Here is a 24569-nt window from a genome sequence, read left to right on the forward strand (position 1 = left end):
CAAAAAGCACCCAGAAATGGATGGCAAGAAAGCGCTGGAGAGTTCTGAAGTGGCCAGCAATGAGTCCAGATCTGAATCCCATTGAACACCTGTGGAGAGATCTTAAAATTGCTGTTGGGAAAAGGCGCCCTTCCAATAAGAGAGACCTGGAGCAGTTTGCAAAGGAAGAGTGGTCCAAAATTCCGGATGAGAGGTGTAAGAAGCTTATTGATGGTTATAGGAAGCGACTGATTTCAGTTATTTTTTCCAAAGGGTGCCAATAATATTTTTTCCAAATATTAAATTAAGGGTGCCAATAATTTTGTCTAGCCGATTTTTGGAGTTTTGTTTGACATTATGTCTAATTTGCTTTTTTTCCTCCCTTTTTTGTTGTGTTCCAATACACACAAAGGGAATAAACCTGTGTATAGCAAAACATGTGTTCTTGCAATACTTTTCTGTGAGAAATACTTGATTTTCTGGAAAAATTTCTGGGGTGCCAACAATTTCGGCCATGACTGTACATTTAAAAGTTTCAGCCTGGTTGGGCTTTTTTTCAGATTAGACACCATAGCCTCTTTGGCAAGTCACAGTCATAGTTGATTTAGGATACAAAGTGTTAGAAAATTTGCAGATAACACAAAAATATTTTCTTAGGGACCAATCAATATCAATATACAGCTTGAGAAATCTAAACAATCAATCCATGAACTGCATTGCCTCCCAATAAGCTTCCAGGTGCAGTTCAAGGTGCTGGTTACCACTTATAAAGTGTTTCATAGTATGAGGCCAGGGCCACTTTTCTTCAATTGTTTCTGCCCAGCCCAGTATACCTGAAAGAGTGGGCATATTCCAGCTCCCACTATTAAACAATGCTGTTTGGTAGACCCAGGAAGTGGGCCTTTTTTGTTGCAATGCCTGCCTTGTAGAATATAGCACTGTAGCAATAGCATTATATACCACTCCATAGTGCTTTATAGCACTCTCTGAGCAGTTTACAAATGTAAGCATATTGCCCCCAACAATCTGGGCCCTCATTTTACCGACCTTGGAAGGATGGAAGTCTGAGTAACATTGAGCCGTTCAGGATTGAACTCCTGGCAGTGGGCAGATTTAGCCTGCAGTACTGCATTCTAACCACTGTGTCACCACAGCTCCTACATCCTGAGATTTCTTTTGCCTCAACTCTGTCGGCATTTTGTAAATTCTTGATGACCTGGATGTTTCCCCATAGCTTAGGAAAGCTTATTGTAGTTTTCTTTGGCACGATAGAATTTATAGAGCCACCCAGAATCATGATTGGAAGATGGATGGTTATATAAATTGATAAGTAATAAATAGAAAAAATGATTTTATTTCAGCAGGATATAGATAAAAAATAGACTGAAAAAACTCCTTTGGAAGTTGGTAGTTTTTCTTTTGTGGAGCTATTTAAACATAAGATGGGTAGTCATCTATTTGGGGATTCCTGCATTGAGAAAGAAATTAAACAAATGCTCTCCAAGGTCCATTCCAACCTTTTTCTTCTATTATTTAAGTGACAACCAAAACTGTGCATAAGTGTCTAGAAAAATAATCATAATAAACACTGTAAACATTTTAACTCCTCTTCTCTATCCATTGCATTTTGTTTACATTGTACAGAAATGAAGATAGTCAAAGTTGGAAGAAATTTATTTCCACAGTCTAGTCAATCATCTAATCTTCATGATACAGATCAAATTACTACACTTATCCAAGATCAAATGATTATCATAGACACTTGTATTCTTAATTGGTCTTGGAAGTTTCCAAAACATGGATCACCTTAATTTAACCACTTTTATTCCTTTCAAAGCTATATATTAACAAACCATTAAATAGACAACATCATCCCAGTTGACTGCTCCCTGTTTGATTGACTTCTGTAATTGTAGATTTTTTAGTTGTGCAGTTATTTATCTAACTGACTTTTCCCCAGGAGCCAATAGCACTCAGTTTAAGTCTCATAATAATAAGTCTGTGGCCCAAAAGTCTAAGATCCATGAGAGATAAAAACTTGATAATTCTAAGAAAAATCATTTCAAAAGCGATCTAGTTGAGATTACATTATTGATGTAAGATGGCAAGGAAGTAACAGACAATAAAGAGAAAGCAGAACTGCTTAATTCATTTTTGCATCTGTCTTCATGCAAAAATACAGCCCAACTTATCAAAAAGCCATAAAAGATACACTAGAAATGTAAATTAAAATAAACAAGAAAATCCTGTCCATTCTAGAAGGATTCAAATCACTGGGTCCTAACAGATTACATCCCAGAGTTCTGAAGGAACTGGCAATATGATATCAGAACCAATGTACCATATCTTTCAAAGTTCTTGGAGCACTGGGGAACTTTCACCTGAGGACTGGAAAAGAGCTGATGTGATTCCCATCTTCAAAAAAGAAAAAAAAAACACACCCAGAAACTACAGACCATCAATACCTGGGAAGATCCTGGAAAAGATAATCAAGCAACAAATCTGCAAGCAAAGTTACAACCAGAAGCCAACTTTTATTTGTCAAAAACATATTATGCCAAACAAATCTTATTTTTTTCTTCGACAAAGTGACCGAACTAACATTAATTTAGTTTCTATTAGTTTCTATAACAGTACAATCCAAAATAATCCCCAATAAGAATAGCTGCGGAGTAAATCTTGTTTTTTTTTCTTAAAAACCTTCTGAAAAATCCACCATATTTTTATCCAAAAGGCTTTAACATTTTTACATAATAATAATAATAATAATAATAATAATAATAATAATAATAATTTCATTTGTATACCGCCCCTCTCCCGAAGGACTCAGGGCGGTGAACAGGGCAATAAATACTAAAATACAAAGATACAAAAATTAAGAAAAGATTAAACATAATGCCCAATACAATACAACAATAAATACAATACGTTAAAAACAATAATAAAACCCAAACCCATCAGACCAGGCCGGCTTGTTCAAACAAGTAGGTCTTTAGATCACATCGGAAGGAGCGAAGGTTGGGCGCCGTCCGGAGCTCAACCGGCAAGCGGTTCCACAAATCTGGCGCACCCACAGAGAAGGCCCTCCCCCTAGGGGCCACCAGACGGCATTCTCTGACCGGTGGCACCCTGAGGAGGCCACCATATATGATAATAAGTTGCCTCTTCACTACCACATCTCCAACACTTAGGTGGTTGATTTGGATACATACATGCTAACTTTTTAGGATCTAAATGCCATCTATAAAACATCTTATAAAAATTCTCTCTTAGGTTTTGTGCTTGTGTAAATTTTACATTTCTAACCCAAATTTTTCCCCAAGTATCCATCATTATGGGCTCTTGAATATTCTGAGCCCATTTTATCATACAATCTTTAACTAACTCCGATTCTGAATCAATCTATAAGAGCAGTATATAACCTTTTTATATGCGATTGACTTTGATCTCTAATTTGCTTTATCAAATTTTCATCAACTTTTATTATACCAATTTTCTGATCTTCTTTCCATCTAGCTTGTAATTGTATAAACTGAAACCAAGTCTGTACTATCTTTTCTTCCTTTAAAACATTTAAAGGTTTCAGTTTCAAAATATTCCCTTCCATCCTAAGAAGTTCTTTATAAGTAATCACATCTTGTTTCTGCTCCACATTTATATTTCCTATTGCATGTCTAGGTATTGCCCATATATGTATTTTATTATTTACCGTAATATATATTGGTACTTTTTCCAAACTCGGAACAAAGCGTTCCTTAAAATATGAGTCTTAAAAATATTATCCACCTTTTTGTCATAAAATAAATACGCATGCCATCCATACAATAAATCATATCCCTCAATATTCAATATTCTTTCATCCGTTAAATTGAACCAATCACTAATTGTTGATAACAACTGCATCATAATATAATCTCAGATTGGGCATCTTCAAACCCCCTCTCTCACGTGCATCTTGCATTATTTTAAGCTTAACATTTCTTTCTTGATGGTTCCCATCTTAAGCCATGCCCATGTCAAGTTATCATATTTTCCTTCAATGTTTTTCAAATGCTGTCCATGCAAAGCTTTGGTTTTCCATCCATTTAATCTGTCATCCAGCCGTTTTTCCTTATATTCTGCCTTTGTTCCTGTTATTTTTATAATGCGCTCTGTTTTCACAGCCTGCAGGAGTTTTTCTGTACTTTGATTCACATAGTCATTCAAACTTCGTTTTTCTTCTACAGTTTGGTGGATTTGCAATTGTCCTCTGCCCCCTCTTTTTCTTATTTATTTATTTATTTATTTTATTAGACTTATATACCGCCCTTCTCCCGTAGGACTCAGGGCGGTTCACAAGGTTTTTTAAAAAACAATACAGCAAATTACCAAAATTAAAAACAATTAAAATGATTACATTAACCTTGAAATAAAAACCCCAATTAAAATACAATTGAAACCCCAGTTAATACTCTCAGTCCAGGCCAGAAAGCTCAAAGAGCCTGGTCTTCAGGTCCCGGCGGAATGAGCGAAGGTCAGGGGCAGTCCTAAGCTCTACAGGCAGCTGGTTCCAAAGGGCCGGCGCACCCACAGAGAAGGCCTTCCCCCTGGGTATTGTCCGCCGGCAATCTTTTACCGGCGGTACCCTGAGAAGACCCTCCCTGTGGGAGCGCACAGGACGAAGGGAGCTTGATGCCGGCAGCAGGTGTTCCCTCAGATATCCCGGACCCAAGCCATTAAGGGCTTTATAGGTCATCACCAGCACCTTGAATCTCACCCGGAGGGCAACCGGAAGCCAATGCAGCTCACGGAGCAGAGGTGTTACGTGGGAGTATCGGGAAACCCCCATCACAACCCACACGGCTGCATTCTGCACCAGCTGAAGCCTCCAGGTGGTCCTCAAGGGCAGCCCCATGTAGAGAACGTTGCAGTAGTCCAATTGGCAGGTCACGAGTGCATGAGTGACTGTGCCCAGGGCATCTCGGTCCAGGTAGGGCCGCAACTGGTGTACCAGGCGAACCTGGGCAAAGGCCCCCCTGGTCACGGCTCCTATATGGTCTTCAAAACTGAGCCGCGAATCCAGGAGGACGCCCAAGTTGCGAGCCCTATTGACGGGGGGTAACACCTCACTCCCCATCATTAAAGGTGGAATGGACTGGTTAGTCCGAGATGCCGGTATGCACAGCCACTCAGTCTTGGCGGGATTGATACGAAGCCTGTTTCTCCCCATCCAGACCTGGACCGCCTCCAGGCAACAGGACATCACGGCGAGGGCATCACTGGGTTGGTGATTCTTGGCAGGTACAACCTGTCAATGTCACTTCGTGGATATGATAATAGCAGCAAGAATGTTGGATGGATTCAATGAGTGGTTGGTAAAGTTGATGGAGCTGAATGGGATGACTAAACGGATGAGTGATTAGAGAAAAGACGTTAGCTAAATTTAATACCAATTTGAAGAACTTTTTGGATTTTCTGCACAAAATAGAAAAAATGAAATAATGATAATATAATATAATAACAACAACATACGGATTTGAGTATTAGTGACATATATATGTATATTATAAACATGGGGTTACATTTTAATTTTAGTAGAACTTTTAGCTGCTGTAAAAGAAGTTGGAAGTCATTTGTTTTTATGTATTTTTGTTCCTATACTTTTATTTTACTGCTCCTCTATATGCTATTTCTCTCTATATTCCTACTTCTATTTTCTCTCTTGGCTATTAGTTTTCTGTTAGTTTTTTTTTATTTTTTAAAAGGTTAAGTTATATTTTAAAAAGAAGTAATCTTTACAATCACCCAGGGAACAAAACGGTTAATTTCTTAATATCTATTGTTAATAATACAGGCCTCTAGCTTGTGCAAGATTTAAATTTTTTACCCAGTTTTAAAATCAATGTTCAGCAAGCTATGTAAAAAGATAAAAGTAATTTACCAGATTTTCTACAAATCTCTAATAATATTCAGCTAATAAATCTATTTTAAAAATAACATTCAGCAGGAAAGCCACACAGTTCATACATGCTCTTCTAGATTGGAGCATTTGGAGGATCAGAACCTGAGTCCAATGTTGATGATCAGGTAGACTTGTATAGGAGTAAAAGCAATCCTTGTGGTCCCATGCTTTTTATACTAGTACTTTGCTCTCAGAAACTGTAAGTTTTATATCCTATACAAAGTACAATCATAACTTGGTGGTTGTCTATGGCTGTTAAAATGTAATGATTTTCTTAGTAATCATAGTTTTGCATTCGTATCTCTCAAAGTCCCTTTCTTTCCACTTCCTGAACTTAATGCTACATAAAGAGCTTTACAACTGTTATGTAACCTCTCTCAGTGTTCATCAGTATAATGGAAATCCTGTTATTGCTTTTAATCATGATCTGCTCAAGGTGTTGACGCTGCTGCTTTAGTTTTTAATACGGTCCTTAATTTCCACTATTCATGTCAGTGGATAGGCATTGGAAAGCCAGAATTCTGACAAAACAATTTGTTTTGCAATTCTTCACTCTCAGAAGGATACAATTTACTCATCATTCCCAGAATTAACAAAATATCAATTCATGGGGCTTGCTTTTGTTTAAAATCCTGCTGGATTAATGTTTCAGAGAATCATTGTTATGAATTGAAAACCAATCAGAGAATTAAATAATATGATTTTTGAAGGAGTAGTTACTTTCTTTACAATATCAGGTAGTTGCATTAATATAATTCCAAGATTAATATTCTAGTAATGGTAATATCTAAATAAGATTTATATCCTATTGAAATCCTTAAAACTATGGAGATTTTAGTTTTTGGGAGAACATGAAAATAAATCAGATGTCATTTATGAAAATTAACAAAGTTCTGACAACCTTGTAAATTCCTCTAACTCCTTAATATGGCTGGCTGAATAATTGAGAGAATCAAAGTTATACTCTCTGTAAATAGAGTTAAAAGATAACATCTTATATGCCACTTTCATTCCAAAAATCTGATTACTAAATATAAATGTTATTGCCAACACTTCTATGGCTAGAGTGAATAGTAAAGGTGATAAAAGGCAGCCCTGTATGGTACCTTTGGGTTTAATTGGTTCATAAATATTTTCAAATTATCTTATGAAAAGCAACCCCAAATTTGAATTTAATTAATATTTGTTTTAAAATTAATTTACAGAGTTAAAATGTGATTATTAGCTAATGGGATATTAGGTCCTGAGGTATAATAAGCAAAACATAATACTAACTCTATTTGTCTCTAGGTAGAATAAGAGCTCAAAGGAAATTGATTACTCCCATATTTTTCTTACATTTTATTGTTTCCTCCAGATTCATCATATTACACACAATGGAGGTTTATATAAGAGACCTTTCAATGAAACCTTTGAAGAAACACCAATGCTGGTTGCTGTGCTGACTTACGTAGGTTATGGTGTGCTCACCCTTTTTGGATATCTTCGAGACTTTCTACGCCAATGGAAAATTGAGAAATGCGATAATGCATCAGAAAGAGAGGAACAGAAGGTAATGTTTTGATTTAGAGCAAAGTAGTAGTTAAATATGCTTGCAGTGAAATGGATGCAAATGTTAGAATAGGCAATATTGTTTTCCAAGTATAATTTTCAATTTGCACTAGTTAGCGTTAAAACATGGACCAAAGCATGCTTAATTATCTGTAGTTCAACATATTTTAAATTAGTTAAATCATGGTTTGTGATGCTTCAGGCTCCTCCTCTTTTCCTCTGAAAGTATTCTAAATCATACAGTACTGCCCAGTATCAGCATGTGAATTACAGCATACTCTTGCTTTTGGCTGCCAGCTAAGATGTACTTGCCTTTTTGGGCAGATCTTGGAAGAGGTAAAAATAATATATTCTTGGGTAGCTTATTCAGAGACAGATTCCTTTTTATTGCTTCTCTAATATACATTTCTTTTTTCATGTTTCTTAAAAATAAAGAAAAGAAAAAAAATGCTGGAATTGTTTAACATAAAACTCCTCCCTACAAATTTGACCATATTGGAAAAGGTTATATTTCTTTGCTTCTCTATTTTTATATATATATATATATATATATATATATATATATATATATATATATATATATATATATATATATATATATATATATATAATATTATATATATATATATATAATGCTGACTATATGTATATAACGCTGAATTGGTATAGGTTCTTCTAAAATGGTATAGGTTTTTCTGCTTGAGCAGGAGGCTGGACTAGAAGATCTCCACGGTCCCTTTCAGCTCCTATTCTATTCTATTCTATTCTATTCTATTCTATTCTATTCTATTCTATTCTATTCTATTCTATTCTATTCTATTCTATTCTGAAAAACATCCAGCAATCCACTAGTATAAAACACCTATCCTTCCATTATTGTATAAGAAGTCTTTTAGGCGTAATTCATATGCAAAGAGCCCAAAATGTTGTATTTTGATGTTCCACTATAGGAAGTTCTAGCCAAGGAGATCTTTAACTCCTTGACAAGCAGCAATTTCTCTGAAATTTTGTTAGCAGTTTATCAGTTTTAGCCCAATATGTGGTAATAGTTAAGACAAGCGTGCGCGCGCGCACACACACACACACACACACACACACACACACACACACTAATATTCCAGTTCTTGAACTGTATTTCCAACCACAAGGTAACTGCAACTAACTATTCCCAGAGACATTGGATCAAACAATATTTTAGCTCCATTCTAAGAATAAAACTAACTTGTTTCTGATTTTTAGAGCATGTTTTAAATATGGGATATTTGAACCTGTTATTCCTATGGTCACATAGTTATCATCTACCACCTTTAGGGAATAACTGAATTGTACAAATTTGACCTATTGTTGCTTGATTAATAAAGCTTATTGGGAATATTAAGTTAGCTGTAATTTATAACAGAATATATTTCTGAAATATTATCAAACTCTAGTAATTGTGGCAAATAATATACTGGCAGAAGGGTAAGTAAGTGGATGGCAAATTTGTACCAAAACAGAGAATTGTAATTTTTATATCTGCAGGGCTACAGGGTTAGGACACTGAACTTGTCGATCGGAAGGTCGGCAGTTTGGCGGGTCAAATCCCGAGTGCCGCGTAGCAGAGTGAGCGCCTGTTACTCGTCCCAGCTTCTGCCCACCTAGCAGTTCGAAAGCACGTAAAAATGCAAGTAGAAAAATAGGGACCACTCCGGTGGGAAGGTAACAGCGTTCCATGCGCCTTTGGCGTCTAGTCATGCCGGCCACATGACCACGGAGACGTCCTCGGACAAGCGCTGGCTCTTCGGCTATGAAACGGAGATGAGCACCGGCCCCTAGAGTCGGAAACGACTAGCACGCATGTGCGGGGGAACCTTTACCTTTACATATCATTTAGATTTCTTTTTCTAGGTTATTAAACTCTGCCTTATGTATGCTCAAAAGTGGCATGAGTATTTTGTGGTTTATAAAGGGTACAGTTGTTTAAGAACCATTCAAAGTTATAATGGTCTTGGACATGGTGTTTTATAGCCCATAAAAGACTTCTGTATGTTGTAAAATGTCACAGTACCACCCCTCATGGTCACATCACTGCATTTCTGGTGATTGGCAACCGGTTTGCATATATGACCAGTTGCCAAGCACCCTGCAATCATGCAGTTGCCTTTTGCAATCTTCTTTGCTGACTTCCCCAAAAAAGTCACTTGGGAAAGCCGGCAGGAAAGGTTGCAAGCAAAGCAAGCAGACAGGAGTTAAAATTCTGAAGACCATTACGTTGCACTTTGCTTAACTACTGATTCACTGAATGACCAAGATTCTTGTCCCGATTGTGGTTACAAATCGATGACTTTCTATATTTCTCTTTCAGTTTTGAATGTGATGCAAACTATGATTGTTGCTGTGAGCTGCTTAGAATTATGACATGAGATGGGCAGCCATAGTTCTGGAAATAAATAAATGTACCCTCTTTCCCAGTCAGCAGGTTTAGATTGTCACAGAGACATCCCCAATAAACATGCATAAGACAGAAGTGTGTTATCTTTTGCAAAGACATAAGCAGATTCCTCTAACCCTTTACTCTCTTAGAGCAGAAGATAGAGAAAAGTCTTGGGGTTTTTTTGTTTGTTTTGTTTTGTTTTGTAAGGCAAGAGCTACAGGTAGTAATTAAAGTCAGGAAAAAGACTTGGCTCTCCTCCTCAGTAACTTTAATCCTCAGATAGTGGGTAGTTCAAGAATAATAGAGGCAGAAGGAAGATATTTCAGATAATAATTATTTTGGCAAAGATAGGTTTAAAAATTAATTAGGAATTCCACATTGAGTTTTTTAGGCAAACCTCATTCCTTCGTTTTCATTATTTCTGTTATGGCTTAGAAATAGAAAAAGGAACAAGCAAATTACCTGATGATCCCGGAGGAAGGAGGAGGAAGAGACAAATAGAAAGCAAATTATTGCTTTTCTATGGTTTGAAAGAAGCCAGTATACAGACACAATAAAAGTAATTGTTTATGGTATTAGCATCTGTGGGGGTGGGGGAGGGTTAGAGTGTCCTGTAGTAGAATGTAATTTAGAAGTGCTTGGGCAGCCTATAGTGTTACTAGATGCTACGTTCCAAGTTTAAAGGTCACAATATGATAGACACTATTTCCTGTATCATCCCTACATGACATTTCTGGGGATAAATAGCCTATCTTGCTGAAACTGGGGCTGTTTTGCATTATTCTAGCCAGGAGCCCAGTGATCTCTGGAATTGTGCATGCCAATGAAAGATACTTTATTGTGTGTATCTCAAAATGCTTTGGTTCCCCATGATTTAAGGTGCTGGTACTTGCCTTTAAAGCCCTACATGGCTTAGGCCCGGGATATTTGCAGGACCGTCTGCTACCGGGGACGACTTCCCATCGCCCAGTCGCTCACACAGAGAGGGCCTCCTCAGGGTGCCATCGGCCAGACAATGTTGGCTGGCGACCCCCTGGGGGAGGGCCTTCTCTGTGGGAGCACCAGCCCTTTGGAACCAACTCCCCCTTGAGCTTTGGATGGCCCCAGACCTCCGGTCCTTTTGCCGCGACCTCAAAACTTTCTTCTTCCATCAGGCTGACCTGGATTGATGATGGGTTTTTAAACATGTTTTAATTTTTAATTGTGTAGTTAATTTATTTTGGGACTGTTATTTAATTCTTTTTTAATTTTTGTATTGTTGTTTTTTATTGTTGTTAGCCGACCTGAGTCCTTCGGGAGATAGGGCGGCATATAAGTCCCAAAATTAAATTAAATTAAATTAAATTAAATTAAATTAAATTAATAAATGTAGGCAGGCATTTTTTCCAGAAAAGTATAGCATATTTTGCAGGATTGGAAGGACAAGAGCTGGATCAGTCTGCCATACTCAGCCTATCCCTGCAATTTTCATAGGTTTACGTTTCTGTCCATGAACTTCTTTTGGTTTGGAGGAAGCTATATTATAGAGAAGGGTTGGAGACTTGACCAAGAACAAATCTTGGTACATTGCAACTCTGAAGGGCAAGTCACCAACTTCTCTTGTTTGACTCTGCAGCAGAAAATAACAGGTAGTAGAATGTTCAACGCACAGTTGTATGGGATACATTAGGATATATTAGGAATGTTGATGCTTGATATTAGTTTTATTTTGTGTCTGCTTCACACTGAGAATGAATAGTTTCATTTGTATGACAAATGTATAGTAAAGTATACCTCCAATTTGTTTATGAAGGCTTTGTAGAGCCAACCAGTAGCACCTATTTTATTTATGTTTTTAATATTATTAAAAGCAAGTAGAAAAATAGGGACCACTATAGTAGGAAGGTAACAGCGTTCCGTGTGCCTTTGGCGTCTAATCATGCCGGCCACATGACCATGGAGATGTCCTCGGAGAAAGTGCTGGCTCTTCGGCTTTGAAACGAAGATGAGCACCAGCCCTTAGAGTCGGAAACGAGTAGCACGCATGTGCAGAGGAACCTTTACCTTTACCTAATATTATTAACTGTAGAATTGTTTCTGAATTAAAAAAACAATACATAAAACTTGTGATCTGACCGACACGGATGTATTTTTTTATCTTTTAAATCATGAAGAAACAGTTACTTTTTTTTTACCCCTCAGCAAGATTGTTTCCATTTTATATGTAAAAACAGGCAGTACTTTGTTTAAATGAAGTTTTGTTTTATGTTTTTAAATTTATATTTATAATTTATAGTTGTGATTTATAAGGTCATCTCAACTCAAAATTGACTCTGGGCAACTGATTCAGTTGTAAGATGGATTTATCTCCTGGGATGGGGGCTAAAATCTCTATATAGTTCACAGTTAAGAGGTTGGATTACTGAAATCATGATTGAAGTACAAGTTATGAAACTACTGTTTTCACTCACCAGGAATTGAGGGGACAATGCTAGGTGAAGCTCATCTGAAAGAGAGGTAGCAGCAGTGGAAACTATCATACTTCTGTCTCAGATCAGGGTGTGAGAATCTAAAGGGCCTTCAGCAGATATTATTTTAGACTGCCAGCCTTTTATCTTATAGACTCAATCATTTTGCTACAATATATGATGATGTATGTCTTAAATCAGTGACAGAGAACTAAAACCTGCTTAGAAGATGGATTGATGGTGCTACTGTATAGAAAGTCATTGAAATGATCTTCAAAAAACAATTCAGTGATAGTTACAAAAACAAAACATCTTTTATACTCATGGAAATGAAGAAAGTATAAAATACCCAAATTGTCTATCTATCTATCTATCTATCTATCTATCTATCTATCTATCTATCTATCTATCTATCTATCATCATGGCCTAACTGACGGGTTGGCAACCCGTGGCTCTGGAGCTGCATGTGGCTCTTTCAACCTTCTACTACGGCTCCCAGTCCTCCGCCATTTGCAGAGAGAGAGACAGAGAGAGGCACTTGCACTTCCCTTCTCTCTCTCTCTCTCTCTCTCTCTCTCTCTCTCTCTCTCTCTCTCTCTCTCTCTCTCTCTCTTTCTCTCTCTCTCTCTGGAGGCGGGGCTTTAAGGGTGCAGACCTTCTGGACCTCCGTCTTCTTGCAGGTTCCAACCAACTGCTTTGTATGTCGCCGAGGTCCCTACGTACAGTCACTCATGCGCTTGTGACCTCCCGGATAGACTACTGCAATACTCTCTACATGGGGCTGCCCTTGAGGACCACTCAGAGGCTTCAGCTGGTGCAGAATGCTGCCACGTGAGTTGTGATGGGGTTTTCCCGATACTCCCATGTAACGCCTCTTCTCCGTGAGCTGCATTGGCTTCCAGTTGCCCTCTGGGTGAGATTCAAGGTGCTGGTGATGACCTATAGAGCCCTAAATGGCATGGGTCCGGACTATCTTCGGGAGCACCTGCTGCCAGCATCAACTTCCCATCATCCTGTGCGCCCCCACAGGGAGGGCCTCCTCAGGGTGCTGCCGGTCAGGGAGTGCCAGCTGGCGGCCCCAGGGGGAGAGCGTTCTCTGTGGGCGCGCCTGCCCTTTGGAATAAGCTGCCTGTGGAACTCCGGATGGCCCCCAACCTTTGCTCGTTTCGCTGGGACCTAAAAACTTGGCTATTCAAGCTTGCCTGCCTGGACTGAGGGTTTTGGGTTAAGGTTTTAATTTTAAATTATTTTGGGGCTATTTAATTTAATTTAATTTTAACCTGTATATATTGTACTGTTTTAATTTTGCCCTGTAAACCACCCTAAGTCCCACGGGAAAAGGGCGGTATATAAAAAATAAATAAATAAAATAAATAATAAATAAAATAGCTGCAATCGGAATACGCAGATAAAGCAGCGTTATGCTGGCATTGAAGGCAAGCGGAGGCAGCGGACAGAGCTGGGACCCGGGGCAGCTCCTTTGGACTAACAGACTGCCTGCTAGCTAAGCACTCGGAGCTGGCAGCCTGGCGAGCGAGTTTGACTGCACAACGCGGCCGAGCTGCTGCCAAAAAGGCCACCCCAATTTCTCTTCTACCGCTTGCAGCAGAGCCTCCTCCTGCTAGCGGTGCGATGCCTGCGGTACCTTCCCGGCCCACTTGCCTTTCCTTCACTCCCCCTCACCCGGGTCCCGCTTCTTCAGCAGCACCTCTGCCCAGCGGAGCTCTTCTATCTACTGCAGTCGGGATGCCACTACCTCGTCTGCAGGAAGCGAGCGAGAGAGCATGCGAGGCCATCCCGGGAAGGGCACACAGCAGAGGAGAAATGGGGGTGGCTGTTTTGGCAGCAACTTGACCACAGCGTGCAGTCAGACTCACTCGCCAGGCTGCCAGTTCCGAGTGCTTAGCAAGCAGGCAGTCTGTTAATCCAAAGGAGCTGCCCCAAATCCCAGGCTGGACGTTGGGAGTGAGCCCTGCCTGCTCCATCCTCTGCCTCCGCTTGCCTTCAATGCCAGTGTAACGCTGCTTTATCTGCATATTCCAATCGCAGCTGTTTTGGCTACAGCTGAGGGACCTCGGCAAGATACAAAGCAGTTGGTTGGAACCTGTAAGAAGACGGAGGTCCAGAAGGTCTGCAGCCTTAAAGCCCCACCCTCCCAAGAGAGAGAGAGAAGAGAAGCACAAGTACCTCTCTCTGTCTGTCTCTCTCTCTGTGTCTCTCTCTCTCTCTCTCTCACACACACACACACACACACACACACACACAAACACACAGTGGGGACTGGGAAGAGGACTGGCAGACCAAGGGCAGAAAGAGAGAGAGGGAGGGGAGAGAGAGAAGGGAAGCGCAAGTGCCTCTCTCTCTCTGTCTCTCTCTCTGTCTCTCTCTCACACACACACACAGAGTGGGGGAAGAGGACTGGCAGACCAAGGGCAGAAAGAGAGGGAGAGGAAGGGAGAGAGGAAGGGAGAAAGAGAGAGGGAGGGGGAGAGAGAGAAAGAGAGAGAATATGAATATATGTGGTTGTCCTTACTGGACTTTTAGTAAAGAACATTTAATGAAATATTTTGATGGTTTTTTTAAATTAAGAGATAAGGTATGGGGATAATTATGCTGTATTTAAAGATGGTAGATAAGCTACTAAAATTGTTTTTACCCATTGGGATGAAGGAGAAAGGGTTTTTTCCCCTCTTCTGTCCTTTTCTCTCCCCCCCCCTGTATTTTTTATTTTTCTATTTGTAGTTTTTATAGTTTCCACAGGCTTCTTCTTTCATAAATACAAGGAGGACTCAAATAGACATTATTTTATTTGAAAGTAACCTTCAACCCAGCATCTTTTTTTGGGGAGTTCAAAATGTTTTTGTTGCATGCAGAAATTAAAATTTGTTTTCTTTGTAGCCTTCATTTCATAAATGCAACACACTATAGTTTTTTATACATAGCACAAAGGTAAAAAAATGATATTTGCAGTGTTATCTTCATTTTAGATGTCAAAAGGGTTTTGTGGCTTCCAGTGTTTTCTTATAATAAATAATAATAATAAGTTGGAAGGGACCTTGGAGGTCATCTAGTCCAACCCCCTGCCCAGGCAGGAAACCCTATACCATTTCAGGCAAATGGCTGTCCAGTCTCTTCTTAAAAACCTCCAGTGTTGGAGCATTCACTGCTTCTGGAGGCAGGTTGTTCCACTGGTTAATTGTTAATTTGTTGTTGATTGTTAATTGTTAATTTTCTGTGGGAAACAGGTCCAGATGGCTCTTTGAGTGTTTAAGGTTGCCAAACCCTGGCCTAACTTATACATAGGTATTTGTGTGTTTGTTTGACAAATTGGTATCGTTGCCCAACTCATACATAAGTGACTCCAGATGGAATACACAGTCAGCACAATAAAGCTTAATTCCAGTCAAACTTACGGAGTCTGCTTTCTGACTTGAACTTCTCAGAGCTGAGATCAATATCAAAATCTTCATATTCTTCTTTAAAAGAGACTGAGAATCTTATCTGTCACGCTAGAAATGATGTCAAGCCTTCAGGGCACCCTACTGTCCATGGGATATCTTACTGCGCTATTACTGTAACATCAACAAAGGGATTTACAAATAACACTTAAAATGCCAGATTGCAATTAACAGAGCATTTAAGACCGTGGTGGCGAACCTATGGCACGCGTGCCACAGGTGGCACGCAGAGCCCTCTCTGGGCACACACGCCATCGCCCCAGTCATAGGCCTTCAGCTAGGTTTTATAAAACCTTTTCCCTTTTGGCCTCCGCCTACTTGTGCAAAAAAAAAAAGGTTCAATCAATCTATTTCAACTTCTCGCAGGAAAAAAAAGATCTTGCAAAGTTGGAATTGATTGATTGAACTTTTTAGTCCCACCCAGTCTGCCATTACCACTGCAGCCACGCCCACCCAATGGGCCATGTCCACCCAATGGGTCACACCCACCCGGCACCCAACCATACATATGTGGGTTTTGGGTTGCAGTTTGGGCACTCGGTCTCTAAAAGGTTTGCCATCACTGATTTAAGAGAAGAGTCATCTCAGCTAGCTGCCTAAGCACTTCGAGCTGGTCCTAAAACACAGTGCACTCTCCCAATTGACAATAAAAGATAAATGGAATTCTTGCCATTCTATGTGAACTACTACTTTCCTTTTTTCTATTATGGTGGATACTTATTGGCTACAAATGCATAATCTGGATTGTATAAGAATGTAATCATGAGCTGGTCCTATATTACCACACATCACACCCTTACAATTGTTAATAAAAGATCACATATAATTCTTGCTACTCTATATGACTGCTTCCTAGCACATTCCCATTGTGCTGGGGATTTTTTTTTTAATCCCATTTATATCCCGCCCTTCTCCGAAGACTCAGGGCGGCTTACAATTTAAGCACAAACCAATGTGCTTAGCAATAGCCTTCATTCTATGTATATGCCTGCTTATTAGGGCTCCCCCCCCCCAAGCGGCATTATTATAAAGTCAGCTTAATTGCCCCCAACAACCTGGGTCCTCATTTTACCTACCTCGGAAGGATGAGTCAACCTTGAGCCTGGTGGGATGCGAACCTGCACTAATTGCAGGCAGCTGGTGTTACTTAAGGAGGCATTAGCCCACTGCTCCACCACTGCTCACCAAGGATTGATTGGTGACAAATGAATAGTATAGATATATACTGGGAAACAAGGAACAATTTCTTTGCCATCCCCAAAATGTTAACAATATCAGTTGCAACCTTCCCATTCTCAGCTTCCATGCCTGTGAAGCTTCTTGACTCTTACCCTTCCTCCCACCAAGGAAAACAGGCTTTGCAGATGTGTTTGAGGATAAGGAATCAACTGCATTGCTTCCACATTGAATCAGAGAGCCCAAATGCCAGTAGAGAGGCAGTAACCTATCTACTGCCTTCTTGAAGGAATTTCTGGGTGACAATTTGAAAAAAGAGCTTAACTACCCTTCTAAATCTCTATATTCATAACCTACATTTTTCATTCCTAAGAGAAATGGTTCCGTTAAAATTGCACGCCTATAAAGTCCTAAAGCATGTGATCATTAGGGACATCTATCTGGTGCCTCACCTGTACATCCTCCAGAACACCCTTTTTTCCTAGACTTGGATTTGAGAAGTACAATTTGATTAGGATGAAAAAAGGAGATGAATATTTTAGCACTGGGCACACATTATGCCAAATCTGAATACATAGTCTGCTCTCCAGAATCATGAATGAAATATTTTCTGATATTTTTGACAAATATGTAGTGGTACTTATAAACGCAGTAAAATTTTGGGATGACAGTTTGCATGCTATCCCTTGCCTTCTAATCTTGATTCAGAAGATCTTAAACTCAAACCTATGATTGAGGGAGGGCAGATCCCAGAAAAAATGAATGCCAAGTACTGAGAAAAAACTCTCTCTCTACGTGAAGAGGAGGCACTAAGTAATAAGAGCATAGATACAAAAAGGAATAGGTTAGTGTATATAACCCAAGGATCCCATTGTGTCTGTATAATGCACAGAAAATGGGGAGCAAACAGAAAATAGTACTACATGTCTTCACACAGGAATAACAATATGATCCATTAATATTATTGAAACTTGGTGGAATGAAAAAATAGATTAATTAAAAAGAATAGTCCAGGCAAAGAAGTGCTATTAAATGTGGAAAAAATGCACACATGTTGCGAACCAAGAATCTGAGCATTCAACAGCATTTGACTAAGCATATAAAAAGGGGTTTTTTTGTGTGTGTTTTTTGCATTTGAACTTAATTTTTTTATACAAGTTAAAATGAACAAAAGTGAACTGTGTTGCTAAAATTGGCTTTCAGTGCTAGGAGCGTCAAGTAGTATTTTAAATATTGTATTGTGTGCACATTTTAACTAGGCTTCACAAATTTGGTATGCTGCTTGGAGGTAACCTAACAGATGACATATCATCAAGTTGTATTTTCCAAGTAATAAAAAGTTGAGAAAATAAATGCTGGGATATCAAATTTTGTTTCAGTGTAAAGTGCAAGCCAAAGTATGTAAAAATGAGCTCTTACCTATTTAGCTAACTGTGATAAAAAGCCTATAAATACCGTATTTATCGGCGTATAACACGCACCGGCGTATAACACGCACCTCATTTTAACAAGGAAATTTCAGCTGCAGCTTCGGATAACATTATATCGGCGTATAACACGCACACATCATTTGCCCCCTATTTTCAGGAAGAAAAAGTGCATGTTATACGCCGATAAATACGGTAATTAATACTTGAAGCTTCTCAAAATAAGAGTCTTATATTCCCTGGGGATTGACTAATACATATTCAACTATTGAAATGAGAATCTGGTAAATAGATCATCTACGGCTTCCAGATAATTTGCAAAGTTGACTTACCATTTATATTAATGCACTTCTCATGTTTTTAGGACTTTGTTCCTCTCTACCAAGATTTTGAGAATTTCTATACAAGGAATCTTTACATGCGCATTAGAGATAACTGGAACAGAGCAATCTGCAGTGTTCCTGGAGCAAAAATGGATATATTGGAAAGAGTTTCTCATGATTACAATTGGACATTTGAGTGAGTAAAAAGTTTTCAAAAGTTCATAAGTAGCTAATCTTTAGAGGACTTGAACAGTTAGTTTTAGAGGTAGGCTACATCCTCAGTTCAACTTTAGAACTTGTTGCAGAATTTGGTGACATAATTTGCCCTTTCTTATGTTTCCTAGGGCCTCCTAAACAAAAGTCGTACCTCATGGGGCAGCATATTCCACAGTATGCCTCCTTTCTAAGCTTCCTTCAGAGGCGGGGAGGATCTTTAGCAAGTGCTTTTCAGTTTTGGACAAATAAGAGAGGTCATGCTTAGTCCCTGACTTGGGGCCATGTTTTATGAATGGTAACCGCCTCATTTTATGTTTTGTAATTCTGCATTAATGAATTTTCCTGACAAGTAGTAAACGGAAAAAGAAAAGAAAGAGCAAGGAAAAAGCAAAAAAGTTAAGAAAAAGAAGTTAAGAAAAATGGAAAATAAAGAAGATATAAAGTGACTCTCGATATTCTTCACAGCAATTATAAGTACAAATATTTTAACTTCTCTCTCTAAACTTATATCATATTACTCTTCCTTCTATAATTTATCCTAATTGTAAAAACGTAAGTCACAAGTTCATTTTTTTTCATTTTTATGCAAAAAGTCCATAAGACTGCTTTGAGTCAGCAATAAATGTAGATAATGTTTTTCCTCCAATCAAAGAAATTAATTTATCAATTTCAGAAAAATCTGTCAACTTCACTAACCATTCCTCCATAGTGGATTGTGCCAAACTTTTCCATCTTGGAAAAGTTTGCATTACAATAATCTGTTGTGATGATATATTAAAATAATCTTCCCTGGCTTTTTTCTAACTGCTTGTCTACTAATCCTAAAAGGAAAAGTTCTGGCTTCAATAGAATATTTATCTTTAAAATCCTTTGTATCAAAGCATATTTTTGGACATTTTTTTAGCTTTATGGCATGTCCACCAAGCATCATAATAATGAGAGTAATCTGGAACTCGAGCAAATTCACCAGTATTCTAATAAATGTTCTGCCCTTTCAATTATTTATTTGTGCTATACAATCTTTGGAAGGACAAATACAATAGGAATGAATACTATTTTAATAATTGAAAGATCTCCGATTTCTATTTGGAGTTGAAAATTATTTCTAGGTGGAAATTATTATATTTTTTTCAGATTGGCCTATGTTTAAGTAATAAAAAGTTCTAGATGTGATAAGTAAGAAGAATGGCATTTGGGATCAATCTAATTGATCAGGAATAATTGTTCTATGATTTGGTGTTAAGTTAACATGCTTCTAGACTGCTTTAATATGCTTCTGTATTAATATACTTTTAGCACTGGCCTTATTACAGCAGTTCACTGACTTTCAGAGTCACTTCCTTTAAGTTGATGGGGCATATCCTGTGTGAGGAAGTGACAAATAAATAAGTCAAAATCCTTGTGAACAGGATCATTTTGAAATTAATACAAAGAGAGATCAAGCTATTTTAAAATTGCTGATTGATCAGATTTAATTCTTAAGAGAGCTTTCATTTTTCAATCTGCACACTGGTATTGTACTCATTTTATTTGCTCAAAGACAATTATATTAGAAATGTTTAAAAACTGTAATTAAAGATGCTTAATCTAATTGTGAAAAAAGACCAAAATTACATAATTTGTCTTTGCTATTTCAACCTGGCCCTTAGTAGGTTTTGGACAAAAGATACTGAAGATTTTAACTAGTTAGCTTTTATTACTAATGCCAGTAGCTTTTATCCACATCATATTATGCTGTAAATTTGAAGGTCTTTGTTTTAAAAAACAGTTTTCAGCATAGCATGGAGTCACTGCTTTCAGACATTGCTAGTGAACTAAAAAGTAATAGCCCTAACTGATTGTTAATGTACTTGATACTGTTGGTGCTCTCTATAAATATTTGTGTTTTTAATTAAAATGTAGGTATACAGGAAACGTAATAAAAGATGTAATTAACATGGGATCCTACAACTATCTTGGATTTGCAGAAAACACTGGTGTTTGCAAAGATGCAGTGGCTAAAATTCTCTCAAAATATGGATGTGGGGTATGCAGTACTAGGCAAGAGATGGGTAAGTTCAGACAAGCTTCTTCACCCAGACTTCACAAAATGTATTGTTGCACTTCGTTTCTTAATTCAGTTAAATAGAATTCTTCTAATAATTCCAATATTTTTTTATTCTTACCATAAAAGAAATCCTTTTGGATATACAATGGTATTTTACCTAATGTGAGCCTACTTTTTTCATATTTACAGGAAACCTGGACAAACATGAGGAACTAGAAAGTTTAATAGCCAGATTTCTTGGTGTGGAATCAGTTTTGGCATATGGGATGGGATTTGCTACAAACTCGATGAATATTCCTGCTTTGGTTGGCAAGGTATGATTTCAGGAGAAGGGACTGACCTGATCCTGTTTTTGCAAGTCCCTGGTAAACCTCTCTTTGTAAAAATTGTTTAGAGCCATATAGATCACAGTAACATAGATCACAATATATAGATTTTTTAAAAAACATTTGTATTATTGTCTTTTATTGTTGTTAGCCTCCCTGAGTCCTTCGGGAGACAGGGCGGCATATAAGTCCCATCCATCCATCCATCCATCCATCCATCCGTCCATAAATAAATAAATAAATAAATAAATAACACAATAGCTGAATAAATATTTAAACATGTGTTTGATAAAAAAGAAGAATGAAAATTCCAGTATTTAATACAATTGTGTTTAACAAATACAATTTGTTAACAAATACTTAGAGGAAAAAACAAATTATTATAGGAGAACTTAACACGACTATAATTTTAAAGAAGCAGCTTTTCAATATTTAAGGCTGCAATAAGTCAGGAAGATATCAATGAGCTTTAAATAATTAAAGATATTATTCATCTTCTTAATTTAAAAAAATGATTGTTACCTAGTATCTGCTGATAATCACATAAATATTTGGTCATAGTAAATATCTGAAGAAAATTTTGCAGTCCAGAATATGGTCAATTCTTTTAGTTTTATAGCTCTCCCATTATATCTTTCAAATATAACCAATATTATTTAATATCTCAACTTGGTGAGAAGTGATGATAGCAGGAAAGATAACAGATCATTCATATAAATAATTCATTAGCAATATATAGACACAATGCCAATATTTACCGTACATTCCAAAACCATTACCCCAGTGTTAGTTTTTAACTTTTAATACATCAAAGCTTCTTCTTAACTTGGTATATTCTTTGTCTTTCAAGTAACATTAAATAAATTGAGAAATTTATAAAAGATGGAATATTCATTGATTTGAAAAGTTTCCTTTCATGAAAACATTCTATCAGCAAAACTATAAATTTATGTGATCTAATTACTGCACTATTTTTGCCTTCTTATTATCATAAACTAGAATTCAGGATAAACAACCTTTTGTTTTGTAATGCTGCTTACCTACCTTTGCATGAATATATTCCATCCTATGAAAATGAACTAAATTAAAAAAACAACCAGAGAATAATATCTGCAGTTATATTGTCTGTAGTTTTGAATATCTGTGGTTAGTAAGTACAGATCTGGTCTTGTTATCTGTGCAAAGATTTTCATGTATTTGCAGTTTGGGGTATATGGTTCTTTTTTTGGAGAAGGATTTTTGGAGTATTCAGGGGGTTGTAAATTTATTTATTTATTTATTTATTCGGTATATATACCGCCGTACTCCCAAAGGACTCAGGGCGGTTTACAAGGCAAAATTTAAAAACAATACAATATAAAATTAAAATTAAATTAAATTAAGTCTAGCCGCAAAAATTAAAATCACAATTTAAAAACATTAAACCCCTCAGTCCAGACCAGATAATCTCAAAGAGCCAGGTTTTTAGGTCCCGGCAAAATGAACGAAGGTTGGGGGCAGTCCGGAGTTCCGTTGGCAGTTGATTCCATAGGGCAGGCGCGCCCACAGAGTACCGTAGTTGTCTGTTGTGCAGGCATAAAATATTTTTTCCAAGGTATCCACAATTTCATGTGTGTGGTGGTTAAGTAGAAAAAAATCCTGTGAAGAGCCATTTATATATTCTTGGTTGGAATATGTGGATTTAATTACATTATAGAAGAAACTTTGCTGTTGCTTCTAAGCTTTATGTTTCAAATTAGATGGAAATAGATTCTGAAGGACCACCAAACTTTATCTTTACCTTTCTGAACTATTTATTTTGCATTGTCTCCTTATGTTCAGGGTTGTCTAATACTGAGTGATGAGTTGAATCATGCATCACTGGTTCTAGGAGCAAGACTGTCAGGAGCAACAATTCGGATCTTTAAACACAATAGTGAGTATTTGGGAGGAGATTGGGTTATTATTCAAATGTATTTTCTGCCAATATACCTGGTCACTCTTAAAGAATTGGAAGGATTATTTTTATTTATTTTACAGTATTTATAACTTGTCCAATCCTAATAGAATCTGAACTGTATAATGCAAAATGAAAACCAGCAATTAAAACAATCAGTAAATAATTAAAAAAAGAATATCAAAAACCTATACATTATAATTATCCCTACAATGAAAATAATTTAATTTGATTTCATGTTTAAATTTTAATTTAATTTTGAGGGCAGACTGCAAACTGAAACAGATCTTCCTTGGCTTTCTTATCAAATGCTAGCAGAGACAGTACCATCCTAGGTTTTTTGTGGCTTTTTTGGTGGGGGGAGTGGGGAGGATACACTATAAAATGCTATTGAGAAGGCTTATCACCTGCTCTCTGTATCATGTAACTTACAAAGAGTGGACGCCTGCCGCAAGCTTCCCTTGATGCCCAGCCCAGACACCAGGCATCACTTCTGGCAGGGCATTATTTGATATATTGCAACACTATATCATAATAGTTTTTACGGGAATGACTAGCACCATGACTACTAGGCCTGATGCAACAATTTCAAAATAGGTATTACCCTAAGAGGATTGATCTATCAATAACTGCTATTACTCTAAGAGGGTTGATATATCAATAATCTGATCCAAAGGCAGTATGTTTATATCCACAGTCAATAGTTCTTTGATGTTTCCACAAGCATTCTTCAAAGATTATAAATACATTACAAACTAATAAGACATTGTACATCCTTGTCTTATTCCCTTTTCACTGTTAATCCTCTTACAAAATATTTAACCCAGACATTATCTGTCAGGTGTAAAGCCATGCTAGGAAAAAGCAAAGAATCAAGCTCGGCTCCAGTTTTGTTTCTTTACTGCAGACATGTCAAACACAAGGCCCGGAGGCCGGATGCGGCCCACAAAGTGGTTTCATGTGGCCCGCGAAGCCATCCTGAAAACAGTGAGGGAACGGCCCCCACTGCCTTGGCCCTGGCCCAGAGACTCTCCTCCTGCCAGAGACCCTCAGATCTGTCCCCACTCCTGCCCAGGCCCCCATAGGCACCCTTGATGTGAACGATGTAGAGCTGGCCACGCCCACCCAGTAGGCCACACCCACACAGGCCACGCCCACCCGGCCCCTTGAGGGCAACCTCAATGCTGATGTGGCCCTCAATGAAATTGAGTTTGACACCCCTGCTTTACTGTGTCTCTCCCAACTCAGTTTTCATAAATAAAAAGTAAGTTTATGACCAGAATTGCCATTTATTACATAGGAAATTTTTATTGTAATTTATTAAATTG

At 37.8% G+C, this 24569-nt stretch overlaps 1 protein-coding gene across 9 annotated transcripts in view; it reads left to right on the forward strand.

Moving 5' to 3' along the window:
• The window catches only part of SPTLC2 (serine palmitoyltransferase long chain base subunit 2), a 57468-nt gene that overhangs the window by 4225 nt on the left and 28674 nt on the right, over positions 1 to 24569 (forward strand). For all 9 annotated transcript variants that reach the window (XR_014493960.1, XR_014493961.1, XR_014493962.1 and 6 more), the window contains exons 2-6: positions 7278 to 7472; positions 18758 to 18912; positions 20835 to 20983; positions 21169 to 21293; positions 23127 to 23220. Coding sequence is in view for 1 of the 9 variants with exons in the window: in XM_083375411.1 (XP_083231537.1) it covers positions 7278 to 7472; positions 18758 to 18912; positions 20835 to 20983; positions 21169 to 21293; positions 23127 to 23220 (718 nt within the window). In the remaining 8 variants the exon portion in view is untranslated. The remainder of the gene's footprint in view (positions 1 to 7277; positions 7473 to 18757; positions 18913 to 20834; positions 20984 to 21168; positions 21294 to 23126; positions 23221 to 24569) is intronic.

Source organism: Vipera ursinii (genome assembly GCF_947247035.1).
Source record: "Vipera ursinii genome assembly, chromosome: 1".
NCBI classification, from domain to species: domain Eukaryota; kingdom Metazoa; phylum Chordata; class Lepidosauria; order Squamata; family Viperidae; genus Vipera; species Vipera ursinii.